The sequence below is a fragment of the Bufo gargarizans genome, chromosome 2, assembly GCF_014858855.1.
Source record: "Bufo gargarizans isolate SCDJY-AF-19 chromosome 2, ASM1485885v1, whole genome shotgun sequence".
In the NCBI taxonomy this organism is placed as follows: Eukaryota; Metazoa; Chordata; class Amphibia; order Anura; family Bufonidae; genus Bufo; species Bufo gargarizans.
The window spans coordinates 195,077,090-195,090,889 of record NC_058081.1 but is presented as its reverse complement, the minus strand read 5'-3'; the positions used below and the strand labels follow the sequence as shown (position 1 = coordinate 195,090,889).

Genomic DNA, 13,800 nt, shown 5'->3' with positions numbered 1-13,800 from the left:
AGTTTGGTGTAACATGTCTCAGAAGAGACATTTCTGAAAAATATATGTGCATTTATATCATTGTGTTCATATACTTCCATTGTAGTCCTCTCTGGTTTTCTGTATTTTTAGTTTTGTTCATTTCTGGACCACACTGCTCTACTACATATTCATCACCCAACCTATCTCTTCAGCAACCCATCCTCATCCTCTCTGTTTTTCTTTTTTCCCCTTCCGAGTATCCTGTACCATTCCCAAGCATGTTAATATTCAGCTAGTATGGTGAGAACATATGTGCATCTGGCCTGCTCTCTGTATGCTTCTCATGTACATGTACTTCAGCAGCATTATTGACCCCATGTTCTGCTAGCTAGCCCAGGAGACCTGTGTGCAAAATGAAGGAGGGAGAATGGTTTGGAGAGAGTGTTTAGTAGCATGTAGAAAAATGGAGATGGAGGACATTGGCCACAGCTTTGCTATTCCTTTGGGTGGAAATACCTATATAAAAGAAGATTAAGCTTTGAGAGTAAATCTCGTTTATGTGGGCACTGTGAATTTTACAGAACAAAGGGCAGAACCTGAAGGTGTCCGTAGATATGACTGAGGTAGAAGGAGGAATATGGACCCAGTACAAAGGAAGAACAGTAGAGGGAGACTGCACTATACAGTCTACAGATAGACATGGAGACAGATGACTGTACAGTTTATAGATAAGCAGGAATAGATGGTTATATCAATACCATGATATAGCCGCACATTAAAAGGATTATGGGGTTTGTCACAAGAGAATCTGCCTAGAAACCCACCAGAGCAAAAACGACATCTGAGCTCCTCACTGATTTCACAAGATCACAGCAGCTTCTCACATCTCTCGCTGGAGGATTAGCTCTTTGAATGGTTTAAATGCGAATAAGCCCACTATAGAGCAGCCCCCCCCTTCCCAGGTTCTGTATGCTGGGGTTGTGCATTACAGTGTGCTTCATCAGCCTTAGGTGGCCCTCGTACAAAGCAGTGTCCCTGCTGGAGGTGGTTACTTTTTTATTTCTTCTTTCCATGACATGTTTTACCCTCTTTATACTCCACCCATTATACCACCAGCCTGGTACGTTATTTCACCAACCATTATATAAGCTTTATTATATCTTGACCTCTTTAGAATCACCACCTTTGCTGTGATTCTAGTTTAATCTGTTCTCTTGGTTGTCAATGAAAGGATTCAATCTATTCTTCCACTGTTTTACTGTTATGACGTACCAAATGGTTGATGTTTTTTATTTGTGTTTGTTAGGAGGATTGTGACAGTTCCAGATGTACATTATATATTCAGCATATGCTTTTGAGTGTTAGTCATAACACCATTGTATGTAGTGGCTAAACAAGCCATTTTACAAGGAGAATTTGGCAATTTGTGTCCTGCTCCTCCAACAAATAATACATATTTAATACAGATGAGCTAATTTCTTCAAACTCAATTTGGTTCTGATTCGGCCAAATCAACTGTCAAAATCAATTCAGGTCAAATGCTTTGATTGCCTGGAAGAGTCTGTCTCTCTCACCTTGAATCTCCTAAATGGAATGACACAAAATTTGGGTTTGGTAGAATCAGAACCTTTAGAAAAATGTGGGTCAAACTTCAGAATTTTGAAAAAATGCATTTCACATAGAAGTTCTTTTTAACAAGGATCTCCACTGCTGATATGGCTTGCTTTAATTGGGATTTAATTATTAATAAGATTCTACTCTTATGACGAGCGTTCACTACACTCTTGTAGACATTGTGTAATTTAGAGACCACTACCTATTGTACACTGCTGATTTCAGTGGCATAATGATTTTAAGTGCTTCAATTACCATTGGCCACTCTTGTGCCCTAGCTATGTTTGTTTTCCTGTTTTGAGGACCTGGAGAATGGTTGATATCAGTGTGGCCTTCACTGATCGTGACGTGATGGCATATCCTAGTGATATTGTATTTCCTCTAATGGACTGAAAACCCCTTAAATTTTAGCTTTACAGAGATCAAATCTTTCTGTCGTAACACCACGTCACTGTTTTCCTGAACTATAAACAGTAACAGTCACCAAGAAGTCTATGACATTGTTTAAAGGGGTTGACTCACCATAACAACACCTTCTGAAAATGAAGCCGGGCCAGCAATCAGCTAATTACTGCAGTTTCAGCTGTAGTAGTAGTAGGAATTCACAGCAATATCAAGTCTCGTGTATTGTAGCCTATAGAAACCACTCAGTTTGTATATATTAAAAATGGAGACAAACCGTAAAGTTGTCTTTTCTTTTCTTCTTTGACTCTAACTATACTACTATATATAGCATTAATAAGAGAAACACTATGGGGAGATTTATCATTCAGTTTGCACTAGAAAAGTGGTGTAACTAAGTTGCAAACTGTGTATCTGCAATTTTTTTTTAACAAGTTTTAAAAAAAACTTGTCTTAAGTGGCATTTTTTACATTACTCTTGCCACTTTTCTCAAAGGGGACAGGTAAGGGCAGGAAGGGGGCATGACCAGCTGTCGCATTTACACCAGTTTTCTGGTGCAAATGAAGCCAGAAATCTACCACAGCTCAGAGCGGTCGTAGATTTCTGTTTAAGCGCATGGACTGCCTGAGGATGCACCTTACTTATGATTAGGCAGCGCAGGGGATATCAAGACGGGCAGAGAAAGCACCAGTCTTGATAAATCTCCCCCTAAATGTAGAAAACAAATCTAAGAAATTCCTCCCAGATAATATATATATATTTTTTTTTACTGTTTTATTAACAGAAGAACAAGTCAAAGGTACAGTACATTGACACATACAATCTTGTTATACAAGAAGTTATAACAAATCCAGTAAACTTCAGTTAACTTCGGTTCTACAAACATGTCAGTTGTCCACTGCACTGCTGCTGTCTCCAATTTCCTAAATGACATTCCTTGCATACATGAATCAGGTATTCCCACTAAGTCTGTTATGCCATGAAGCCCCAAGCCTCCAAAATGTCTCATCTTAGGCTCAATGATGAGTACTGTGTGTGACGGGATGCACACCACAAGCCCCAAACTTTATCAAATATTTGGGGTTTATTACAGTGCTTGAACACAAGTACAATATATGGAAGGATTTGGTTTATTTGATGTTTCCACATGGCCAAGGTCGGTGTACTGGGATTATACCATCTCAGAGCAATGCATGTACGTGCCAAAAAAGGGACTCTATCTTAAAAATGTTGTCATGTAGTGGTCCTAATTGTCTTCTTCCATAATTCCCATCAGGCAAACCTCAGGGCTGCATGCTACTCGTGTCAGCAGTATATTCGACAAAAAGGAAGTCGCTTCCTCCCAAAACGCAGCAATCGGTCTGCATCTCCAGATTATGTCCCAGATAATATTTTACTATAAAGATATTTGTGTGTATATATATATATATATATATATATATATATATACATACACACTCACCTAAAGAATTATTAGGAACACCTGTTCTATTTCTCATTAATGCGATTATCTAGTCAACCAATCACATTGCAGTTGCTTCAATGCATGTAGGGTTGTGGTCCTGGTCAAGACAATCTCCTGAACTCCAAACTGAATGTCAGAATGGAGAAAAAAAAGGTGGGCTACAACAGCAGAAGACCCCACTGGGTACCACTCATCTCCACTACAAATAGGAAAAAGAGGCTACAGTTTGCATGAGCTCATCAAAACTGGACTGTTGAAGACTGGAAAAATGTTGCCTGGTCTGATGAGTCTCGATTTCTGTTGAGACATTCAAATGGTAGAGTCCGAATTTGGCTTAAACAGAATGAGAACATGTATTCATCATGCCTTGTTACCACTGTGCAGGCTGGTGGTGGTGGTGTAATGGTGTGGTGGATGTTTTCTGGGCACACTTTAGGCCCCTTAATGCCAATTGGCCATCGTTTAAATGCCACGGCTACCTGAGCATTGTTTCTGACCATGTCCATCCCTTCATGACCACCATGTACCCATCCTCTGATGGCTACTTCCAGCAGGATAATGCACCATGTCACAAAGCTTGAATCATTTCAAATTGGTTTCTTGAACATGACAATGAGTTCACTGTACTAAAATGGCCCCCACAGTCACCAGATCTCAACCCAATAGAGCATCTTTGGGATGTGGTGGAACGGGAGCTTCATGCCCTGGATGTGCATCCCTCAAATCTCCATCAACTGCAAGATGCTAGCCTATCAATATGGGCCAACATTTCTAAAGAATGCTATCAGCACCTTGTTGAATCAATGCCACATAGAATTAAGGCAGTTCTGAAGGCAAAAGGGGGTCCAACACCGTATTAGTATGGTGTTCCTAATAATTCTTTAGGTGAGTGTATATGATCAACCATTCTCCTCCCCCCATTTATTTTCACAAACCTCAGATCAGACCTGGCTGTAAGACAACTGGCTGCAGTAATAGCCCTTCTTCGCAGAAATAGAAGACCAGGTGCCATCTTTAACAAAGCCATGCCTCCTTCATAACCCCTTTTTTCTGCCAGATCTCTACAAGTCTGTTTGTTTAGGATACATGCAGACAATTTTGCAGACGGACAAGCAGTGGGGGTAAAATGATCTCCTGTCTTCTTCTGGCATTCACTCCTGGTATAGTGCTGATTTATAAAACACATTTATTACACGCCAACTCAGCTGGTGTATCTTACTTTACTCCCTCTTTTATCATTCCCCCTCCCTGCACTTAGCACCTGGTTTATTTTTTGCAGAAACATACATTAAAATCCATTAAAGCTATTACGTTTCACCTTTTTCATAATGGCACCGTCATTGTACTGCGGCATTTATCCGTGTTTTAAAATACCTGTATCAAAAGGGGGCTTTGTTTTTTATGATCGAGCAACGTTTGGTATACAATGTAGCGTATTGTGGTAAACAAATTTACATATTTATTTGCTAAATTCTTAGGAGCAATACAATGGAAATTAATGGATTGCTATAATCATTAGAGGAAGAAAGCAGAAGCAGAGAGCTGCACACTCCCATACATCCGGCTCCACTAATGTATTGTTACCCCTACCCACACACCTCCCTCCAGCCCCCACAAAGAAAATGTCCTCTCTCATCACCTGGGTACACTCTGTACCAGCACTCCTCAGCATTTTTTTTTTGCTGGGCCTCACCAGCTAGACTTTGCTCCCAGTATAGCGCTAAAAGAAGTGCAATGGGATCTATTTTTTGATACTAAACCAGAGTATGGTGCAGCCAGAGAACAGCCTGTCCTGCATATGATCACATCTGTCAAAATTGACCATCCAAATATGTGTCGCCAACAGTTGGGGGGTCGTCCACCTTTAAAGTTTGAAAAGTGCTTTTCTGTACATTAGCTTTGCCTGGTCATTGCCACCTAATACAGCAATATTGTCTTCTGCACATGACATTGAAGACTTATGTGCTAGAGCATTCTCTTGTGTCAGCCAAGTTTTGACATCAGAGGCACAGAATTAGAGGTTGCAGCTGTCACCAGGATACTATTTTATGCTACTATTGTTTTCTTAATGGAGTAATAAGACCATAGCCAAACAATACATCCTAAATGTCCATGGAGGAGCCTGGGCTTAGTGACCTTCTACTTACAGATCCAGATTGACCAAGCACCATACAAGCAGAGGAGAAAGCAGGCTGCGCATACATGCTTCCCTCTCTGCTTTAGGTTATGGGAGTTACGAGACCAGTCAAGCTGCAGAAGATGCAGTATACACGTGGGAATGCCTCCATTTATGACATGCTTACCCTGATCCTAGTGTCTTGAATACAGCTTACAGTCTTGCAATAGTATTACAGTGAGTTTACACGGCCTGCGGAGCAGCCGATGATTGGGAAGGAAGCGTTCCTTCCTGACAACTGGCTGCTCATTCAGTGGGGGATCACCTCCACAGTATGAGAGCGAGCAATTGCTATTGCGATCACTTGTTCTCATAGAGCTGCAATGTTTCTGGGCAGCAGATCACTGTTTAGACCGCACAATCTGCTGCCCAGAAAGGATAATTTAGGTGCCTGCACGAACTACAGTTTCACCCAAGGAACGAGAGTTTTGCTCGTTCACCGGATAATTGGCTGCACCTTTAGACAGGCAGATTGCCGGGAACGAGCGTTCATAGAAACATTTGTCCTCGATAATCTGCCCGACTATTGGGCCGTGTAAAACTGCCATAATAGTTACTCAGCACCTCATAACAAGGTGAAAGACATCGGAAGACCTGTTGTGACTGCAGTACAAATCAAGCAAACACGAAGATGCAGCAGCACTCCACGTGGGGTGGCGGGCGCTAAGATTTAGGCGAGTCTGCAATCTTTTATTATGTTGAATTCTGTTACTACTAAAACTTATAATTAAAAATCGGAGGATCTTAGCGCACATTTTGATCAAATTTTGTGGGCCCAACTGCCACAGCAAGGCAATATAACTCAGATGGGTCCCTACAATAAACAACCTGTGCAATTGGTGACTTACCTCTTTCTCTTTTGGGCCTAGGCCTACAAAGTTAACTTAGGATAGGAGGAAGGTCTGCGGATCCATTCAGTTCTATGGGCCCTCAATAGATGCGGACAGCACACTGTGCACATGGCCGCAACCATAATAGAAAATGCCTATTCTTGTCTGCGGACAACAATCGGACATGTTCTATCTTTTCTGCGAAGCCGGCTTTTATAGGCATTTTCTATTATGGTTGCGGCCATGTGCGGTCCGCAAATTGCGGAACGCACATGTGCGGTATCCTTGTTTTGCTGATCCGCAAAACACTACGGCCGTCTGAATGGGCCCTTAGGCCTCCTGCATGTGCGGGCCGCAATGCACGAACACTGACCGCGGGGCAGCCGCAGCGGATCACTGACCCATTCACTTTAATGGGTCCACGATCCGCCCGTTCCGCAATAAGATAGGACATGTTTTATCGGCGCCCGTGTATTGCTGATCCGCAAATGCGGTCAGCAATACGGCAACGGGCAGCACACGTTCGTGTGCAGGAGGCCTTAGGCTGAGACGAAAACCCATTTTCTGTTCTGGCATAGGAGCAGAAAACGGGAATCGCCAGCTCCGCCATATGCTAGACATGCTGACGCCTGAAGGAACACCTTGACTATTATAAGGTCCGATGGGTTTCTGGCATTGCCGACATTTAGCCAGAATCTGAGATGGAAACTACTGCTGGAACCTCCACTGCAGATATGATCCTAGCCTACTAATTCTTTTTCTTCTAAGAAGACTTGGAGGATGCCTTTTTGCCTTTTTAAATAAACATTTGTTTGGCAGTTTATAAAATAAGAAATCCACAGTTATAAAATATGTATATTCCCTGTTTGCTAGACAAAGGAAGAATAGAAGACCGTGGTGCATCACATGATTTATTCACAAAGATAACTTTATTTTTTGCACTTGCAGTGTGCATTAAAACTGCATGAGAAGATTGCCTCAGCTTCCATCTTATAATTGATATATTGGGTCATTTACTAAGAGCTTATTGGTTTATGAAACACTTACTTGTATTATGGAGGTGATTCCAGTATATGGCTGACGGTCAGATCCTGCCTGTGCAATGCATTCTTGACACTATTTACGACTGGAGAAAAGGGTTCTCTACAAATGATCAGAAAGTGTATCCGTTAGCAGACAAGCCTGTCTTCTAACTACTCTACAGATCTCTCTAATGAGTTCAAACAGAGTACGCTAAGTGTGACCGATACACATCTCTCTAATTTGCCAAGTGGGGTTTGCACTCCATTGGACTGCAGATGTAAGCTCCATAATTACACAGTGCAGCTCCTGGTGAACAGCACACACTTCATGGAAATATGGGGGCCCTTTATTTCAGGAAGCTATTTTCAGACTTCACCTATTTCAGCTGAGCAAATCTGCATTTTAAATCCACCTATAAATCAGCATGCATAATGGGTTTCCAATGAGGGAAACCTGAGGATGTCTAGTGGAATATTTTTGCAGAAATCAGCACCATGTGAATATACAGTAAGGTTCATTACATGATTGTCCATCTTATTTTTCTGTATTACATTTTTTCCCGTTGATCAGTGTATATCATTTGATTTATGATAAAAAGAAATTATCTGTTTACTCCTAGCTCATATTAATCTCACAGTCCGAAATGGGAAAGGACATGGTATTCCCTTCATCAAGAATCATGGTACAAGATAGGCATAAATGCCTAACCGGCTCCACCTCTGAGATGCTTATGTTTTGGTAGAAATGTTTGCACTTAAGTAGTGCTCGGCCCATTCTGCATTGCCACTTTTCCATAAAATTCTAGGAATTTACAAGTTTTGGACTGGGGTTCTTTGGGCCCACCAGGGGAAATTATTCTTAAGACAACCCCGATGTCATCTTTTGAATAAACAAAATAGACCCTAGCGATAAGTGATTGGCTCCAAAGTCCCCCAAAGGTTATTTCTTCTCCTGGATCTCTGGGGCCTATTGTAGTATCAGAGCCTGAACCCAGCAGAGGATCCTTTGGTAATCAGGTGGGGCAAGCCCAACCCTGATTGATAGGAACCCCCAGAGGTGGAAAGTGTATTGAAATCCTGACATTCTGTTATGTGAAAATGCTAAAGGAATCAAGTAAGTCTTTATAGAAAGGATGCGGAGCAGTAATTGTGAACAAGAATAGGTTGGTATTGCATGTGGAATATCTGAGTATAGTAAGCAGAAGCTTGAGGGATCACTATACGTGTTATATGTCATAATGTTTATATATATATATATATATATATTATATATATATACAGTACATGTATAATGAACCTACAAAATGAAAAGTAGCTGTAAGTGCTCGCATTCTCTATATACCAAACACTGTGCTTACCATCACGTCATGTGTTAATTCATCCTCTTTTTTTCCCAGACTAAAGTTCCTTGTCTGTAATTAGCGTTAATCGTCTAATTGCCCTGTCTGCAATGAAATAGCAGAGGAGGTGGGGGCCATGTCTTTGTTTACATCTCCAATGTGCAGAAAAGGTGGAGCAAAACGTTTAGAAAGGGCTCCTGGTGGCCGCGCTGCAGCTCTCTCTTACTGGCGATGTTCAGTGCTGTATACTATCATTGTATGCTCTGTCTTCTATGTTTATGCCTATGGGAGCCAGTGTATACGTCCAACATGTATATTCCACGTACTGCTGGGCAAACTGCTACGCAGCTCACATAAGTCACAGTATTGCAGACTGTTTTAGGATTGTCTGCCGTTAGTTATGCAATTGTCAGCGAGATCACGCAAAAGAAATATATGTGAAGGTGCATTTACACCTGGTGAGGAGACGCCAATTGTCGGCAAGAAAGTGTTCTTTCCCGATAGTCGGCTGCTCGATAAGTGGAGGTAAAGCGATGCATTTACATGCAGCGATCACCTCCACAGTATAAAGATGAGTGATCGCTATTGCTGTCACTCATCCCCATACAAAATATTTGCTCTTGGGCAGCACAATCCGCTACCTGGGAAAGGTGATTAAGGTGTCCATGCCAAGATCGCCAACGATCATTTCATCCAATGAACAAGCGTTTTACTTGTTCACCGGGTGATCTGCGGCACCTTTACACTGGCAGATTATTGGGAACAAGCTAATGTAGGAATGTTTGTGCCTGATAGTTGCCCAGTGTAAATCCCGCTTTACTGAAAGCTGGTCAGATAACCCTTAGTCCACATTCAGATGACCCTATTAAAAACTACCCTGTTTTGGTCACAACACGCAGATGATTTTTAATACAGAAGTAGGTTTGTACAACCATGTGTGAAGATGACCTGGTGAAAATGGCCTCCAGGTCTGTGAACCTCAGACCAGAATAGTTCATGTCCTGCCTGGAGGTATTACTGCACATACTGCAGAAACAAGGCTACTCACATGTATTGAATCAATTTTCAGTTGCTGAAATTTCTGAACCCAACTGGACTGTCACCTTACCTGAACCGCAGGGCAAACGATGGAAAGAATTAAGGCTGCCTAGCTGATAGGATATGAAATCTGGATTTGTAGTGGACTGGATTGGCCTCGACTGCCCACACATGATGGGCTTAGATGCACCTGCCAGCCAACAGACACCCTGCCAGTAGATTAATGTGTAACCAGTTTATTTCTTGTCCTCCTTATTTTATACATCGTTTTTTAGCCTTTTTTTTCATACAAAATAATAAACTAATACTATGACTTAGTCCTACCTGTTAGGATCACCTCAGTGATATGCAGTTTGCCATATATTGTCATATTGTCCTCATGATCTGATTTATCACTATTGGTCCTCATAACATTTTAGCATGGTGGCTTGCAAGTGACATAGCAATAATCCTGTATTGTGTCTACAGAGGACCAAATCTTTTGAACTGTAGCGCTGATAATGTCCAGGCAGTCGCCGGGTATCAGGGCGACAGCCTGTCCATTTACAGTTATGCGCTTTTATATACATATATACATTGTATTAAAAACCATGTTAAACCTAGCAGATTTATGAATGGATGTATCTTATGGCTTATTCACATATCCGTGTCCATTTTGTGGAGGCAATATCTTGGATCGCTTTGCATCCACAAAAGATCTGAGTTCAGAATGTGTCTTTGTGTTTTTTTTTTTACCATCGGTTGATCCATTTTTTTTGTGGTTGCAAAAACAGCAACCTTTATTTCCAGTGGATCAATGAAAAACCGGTCCATTAAATAGTATGGGTGAATTGTGTTGCAATATGGACCAGTCCACTGACAAACACGAAGGTCTCATTACACATACAAAATTCATTGGATCTGTATGGAGTTCATGTAGAACACAGATGTGAATCACTGACATGTAAATAAGCCTTTATACAAAATAATGTAACATCTTCAGTATTTATTATAAGTAAAATTAAAGGATTTGTAAAGGATTAGAAAAATGTTTGCCTTCTTCCAAAATACAGCACCACACCTGTCCACCTGTGCCTGATATTGCAGTTGAGCTCCATTCAAGTGAATAGGACTGAGCTGCAATACCACACACAACCTGTGGACAGGTGTGGCACTGTGTTTAGAAGAAGGCAGACATATTTTTCTCATCCTGTACAATCCTTTAATCTCTATGAAATGGGTGGCAATAATATTTCAGTTATTTTAATGCAAGTACTAATAATATGTCTTATTTTTTCTAGGTGAGTCCACGGTCCAGTATGATTCTCCCGCTGCCACCCTGCCTGTGTCCCATCCTCTTGCTTGTATTGGGCTCCTACCTGTCTGGCGCAGCCTCAGGTTGTCCCCAACGCTGCGAATGCTCCGCTCAGGATCGTTCTGTTCTCTGCCATCGAAAGCGGCATCTCAATATTCCTGAAGGCATCCCTACTGACACGCGTCTGCTGGACCTAAGCAAAAATCGCATCAAAACACTTAACCAGGACGAGTTTTCTGCATTTCCTTATTTGGAGGAATTGGAACTTAATGAGAACATTGTGTCCATCATTGAACCAGGCGCCTTCAGTGGTCTCTTCAATCTACGTTTTCTAGGGCTCCGAAATAATCGTCTAAAACTCATTCCGCTAGGTGTATTCACAGGACTTAGTAACCTTACACAGCTTGACATTAGTGAGAACAAAATTGTTATTCTTCTGGATGATATGTTCCAGGACCTGTACAATCTCAAATCTCTGGAAGTTGGAGATAATGATTTGGTATACATCTCTCACCGTGCCTTCCGTGGACTCAACAGTCTGGAAGAGCTGACACTGGAAAAGTGCAACCTCACTTTGGTGCCCACAGAGGCTTTGTCCCACCTTCATGGTCTTATCTCGCTACGGCTAAGGTACCTCAATATTAATGTCATTCGTGACTACTCTTTCAAAAGGCTGTTTCGGCTGAAAAACTTAGAGGTAGCACATTGGCCATATATGGACACGATGACATCCAATAGTCTCTACGGTTTGAATTTAACTTCTTTAACTGTCACTCATTGCAATTTGAGCAGTATACCGTATGTGGCAATCAGACATCTTGTTTATCTTCGATTTCTTAATCTTTCATATAACCCCATCACATCTGTCGAGGGATCTACGTTGCATGAGTTGCTCAGACTTCAGGAGTTTCACCTGGTGGGTGGACAACTGACTGTGGTGGAACCCTATGCCTTCCGAGGTCTTAACCATTTGCGAGTATTGAATGTCTCCTCCAATCTTCTCAGTACACTGGAGGAATCTTCCTTCCATTCTGTGGGTAATCTGGAGACACTCATTTTAGACCACAACCCACTGGCTTGCGACTGTCGCCTACTATGGATCTTCCGGCGACGTTGGCGTCTCAACTTCAATCGACAACAACCATCCTGTTCCAGTCCAGAGTATGTGCAGGGGAAAGAATTTAAAGATTTTCCTGATGTCCTGCAGCCTAATTACTTCACTTGCCGGCGTGCGCGAATCCAGGATCGAAGTCCACAAGTGGTACATGTAGATGAAGGTCATACCGTACACTTTTTCTGCCGGGCTGATGGTGATCCACCACCAACAATACTTTGGCAGTCCCCACGAAAGACTTTCATCACCAGCAAAAGCAATGGGCGTCTGACTGTATTTCCAGATGGAACGTTGGAGGTACGTTATGCCCAGATACAAGACAATGGGACTTACCACTGTGTGGCAAGTAATGCAGGTGGTAATGATACTTCATTAGCTCATCTCCATGTACGCAGTTATTCTCCGGATTGGCCTCACCAACCCAACAAGACCTTTGCCTTCATTTCAAACCAGCCGAATGAAAGTGATGTCAATAGCACTCGTGCAAGTGTCCCGTTCCCATTTGATATCAAGACTTTAATTATTGCAACCACAATGGGCTTTATATCCTTCTTGGGGGTGGTTTTGTTTTGCTTGGTTCTTCTTTTTCTTTGGAGCAGGGGCAAAGGAAACACCAAACACAATATTGAGATTGAGTATGTGCCACGAAAGTCTGATGCTGGGCTCTCCTCTGCAGATGCTCCTCGCAAGTTTAATATGAAGATGATCTGATACAGGTTAAGCACTGGGGAAGGTGAGAGATGTGGTTATATGGGCAATTAGTGGAATGCACAAAGCCTGTTCTCATCCTACCTTCCCTATGCAACTGTTTAAAAACAAGCAACATGACTTTTTTAAGGGAAGCAATGACAACAGGGATTCCTTATCCTGTTGTTTTCGAACCATGGACTTTGTATCTTTGGGGAATGATCTCTGCACTTTTAACCTTGTGAGTTTGCTCCCCAAAACTTCCCCAGATTTAAAAAAATGCCCTTGGTCCATACCAACAAACAATTTGTTGATATGGCCTTCATGAGGCTAGGCTGTGTTGAAAGAATATAATTAAAAAAATAAAAGAATTGGTAAATTTACAGAGTAAAGAACAAGGTGTTGAGAGTGTGGGAGGCTAAGAGACTAAAACTGAACTTTGTCCTCTGTATCTTCTCCTGATTTCAATACCTGTGATTTTTATGAAAAAAATAAATAACAATATTATGGAAAAAAAATTAAAGAAAAACTGTAAAACTCCAAAAAGTTATCTTATTTTTAAAAAATATTACTGCGTTGTCTGTTTTGTGGCATTTGAGGTTCATCGATTAAATGCTGCCGTCTCATCATGGACAATGGGGGCATATCGCTAGGATATACCCCCCTTGTCTTATAGGTGTGGGCACCGCAAGTGAAGGAGGCTCTACTATTTCTGCCAGCCCCTTAGAAATGAATGGAAGCGGGGGCCGCGCATGCGCAGTACGCTCCCATTCACTTCTGTGGGGAGCCGGCTTGGTGGTGGCCGGACCAGAGTCTTTCAGCCACTACCTTGCGGGGCTCCATTCTCGATATAGGT

General features: G+C 41.9%; 1 protein-coding gene across 4 annotated transcripts in view; it reads left to right on the top strand.

Annotated features, from left to right (window-relative positions):
• LINGO1 (leucine rich repeat and Ig domain containing 1) overlaps nucleotides 1-13,490 on the top strand; it is a 72,152-nt gene extending 58,662 nt beyond the window's left edge. For 3 of the 4 annotated variants that reach the window (XM_044279854.1, XM_044279853.1, XM_044279852.1), the window contains exon 2: nucleotides 11,130-13,490. In XM_044279854.1, coding sequence (XP_044135789.1) covers nucleotides 11,148-12,968 — 1,821 coding nt within the window. In that variant the 5' untranslated portion in view covers nucleotides 11,130-11,147 and the 3' untranslated portion in view covers nucleotides 12,969-13,490. Of the gene's footprint in view, nucleotides 1-1,058; nucleotides 1,082-11,129 lie in introns of those variants that run through there. The other variant, XM_044279855.1, reaches the window with a different exon arrangement.
• Nucleotides 13,491-13,800: the final 310 nt, after the last annotated feature.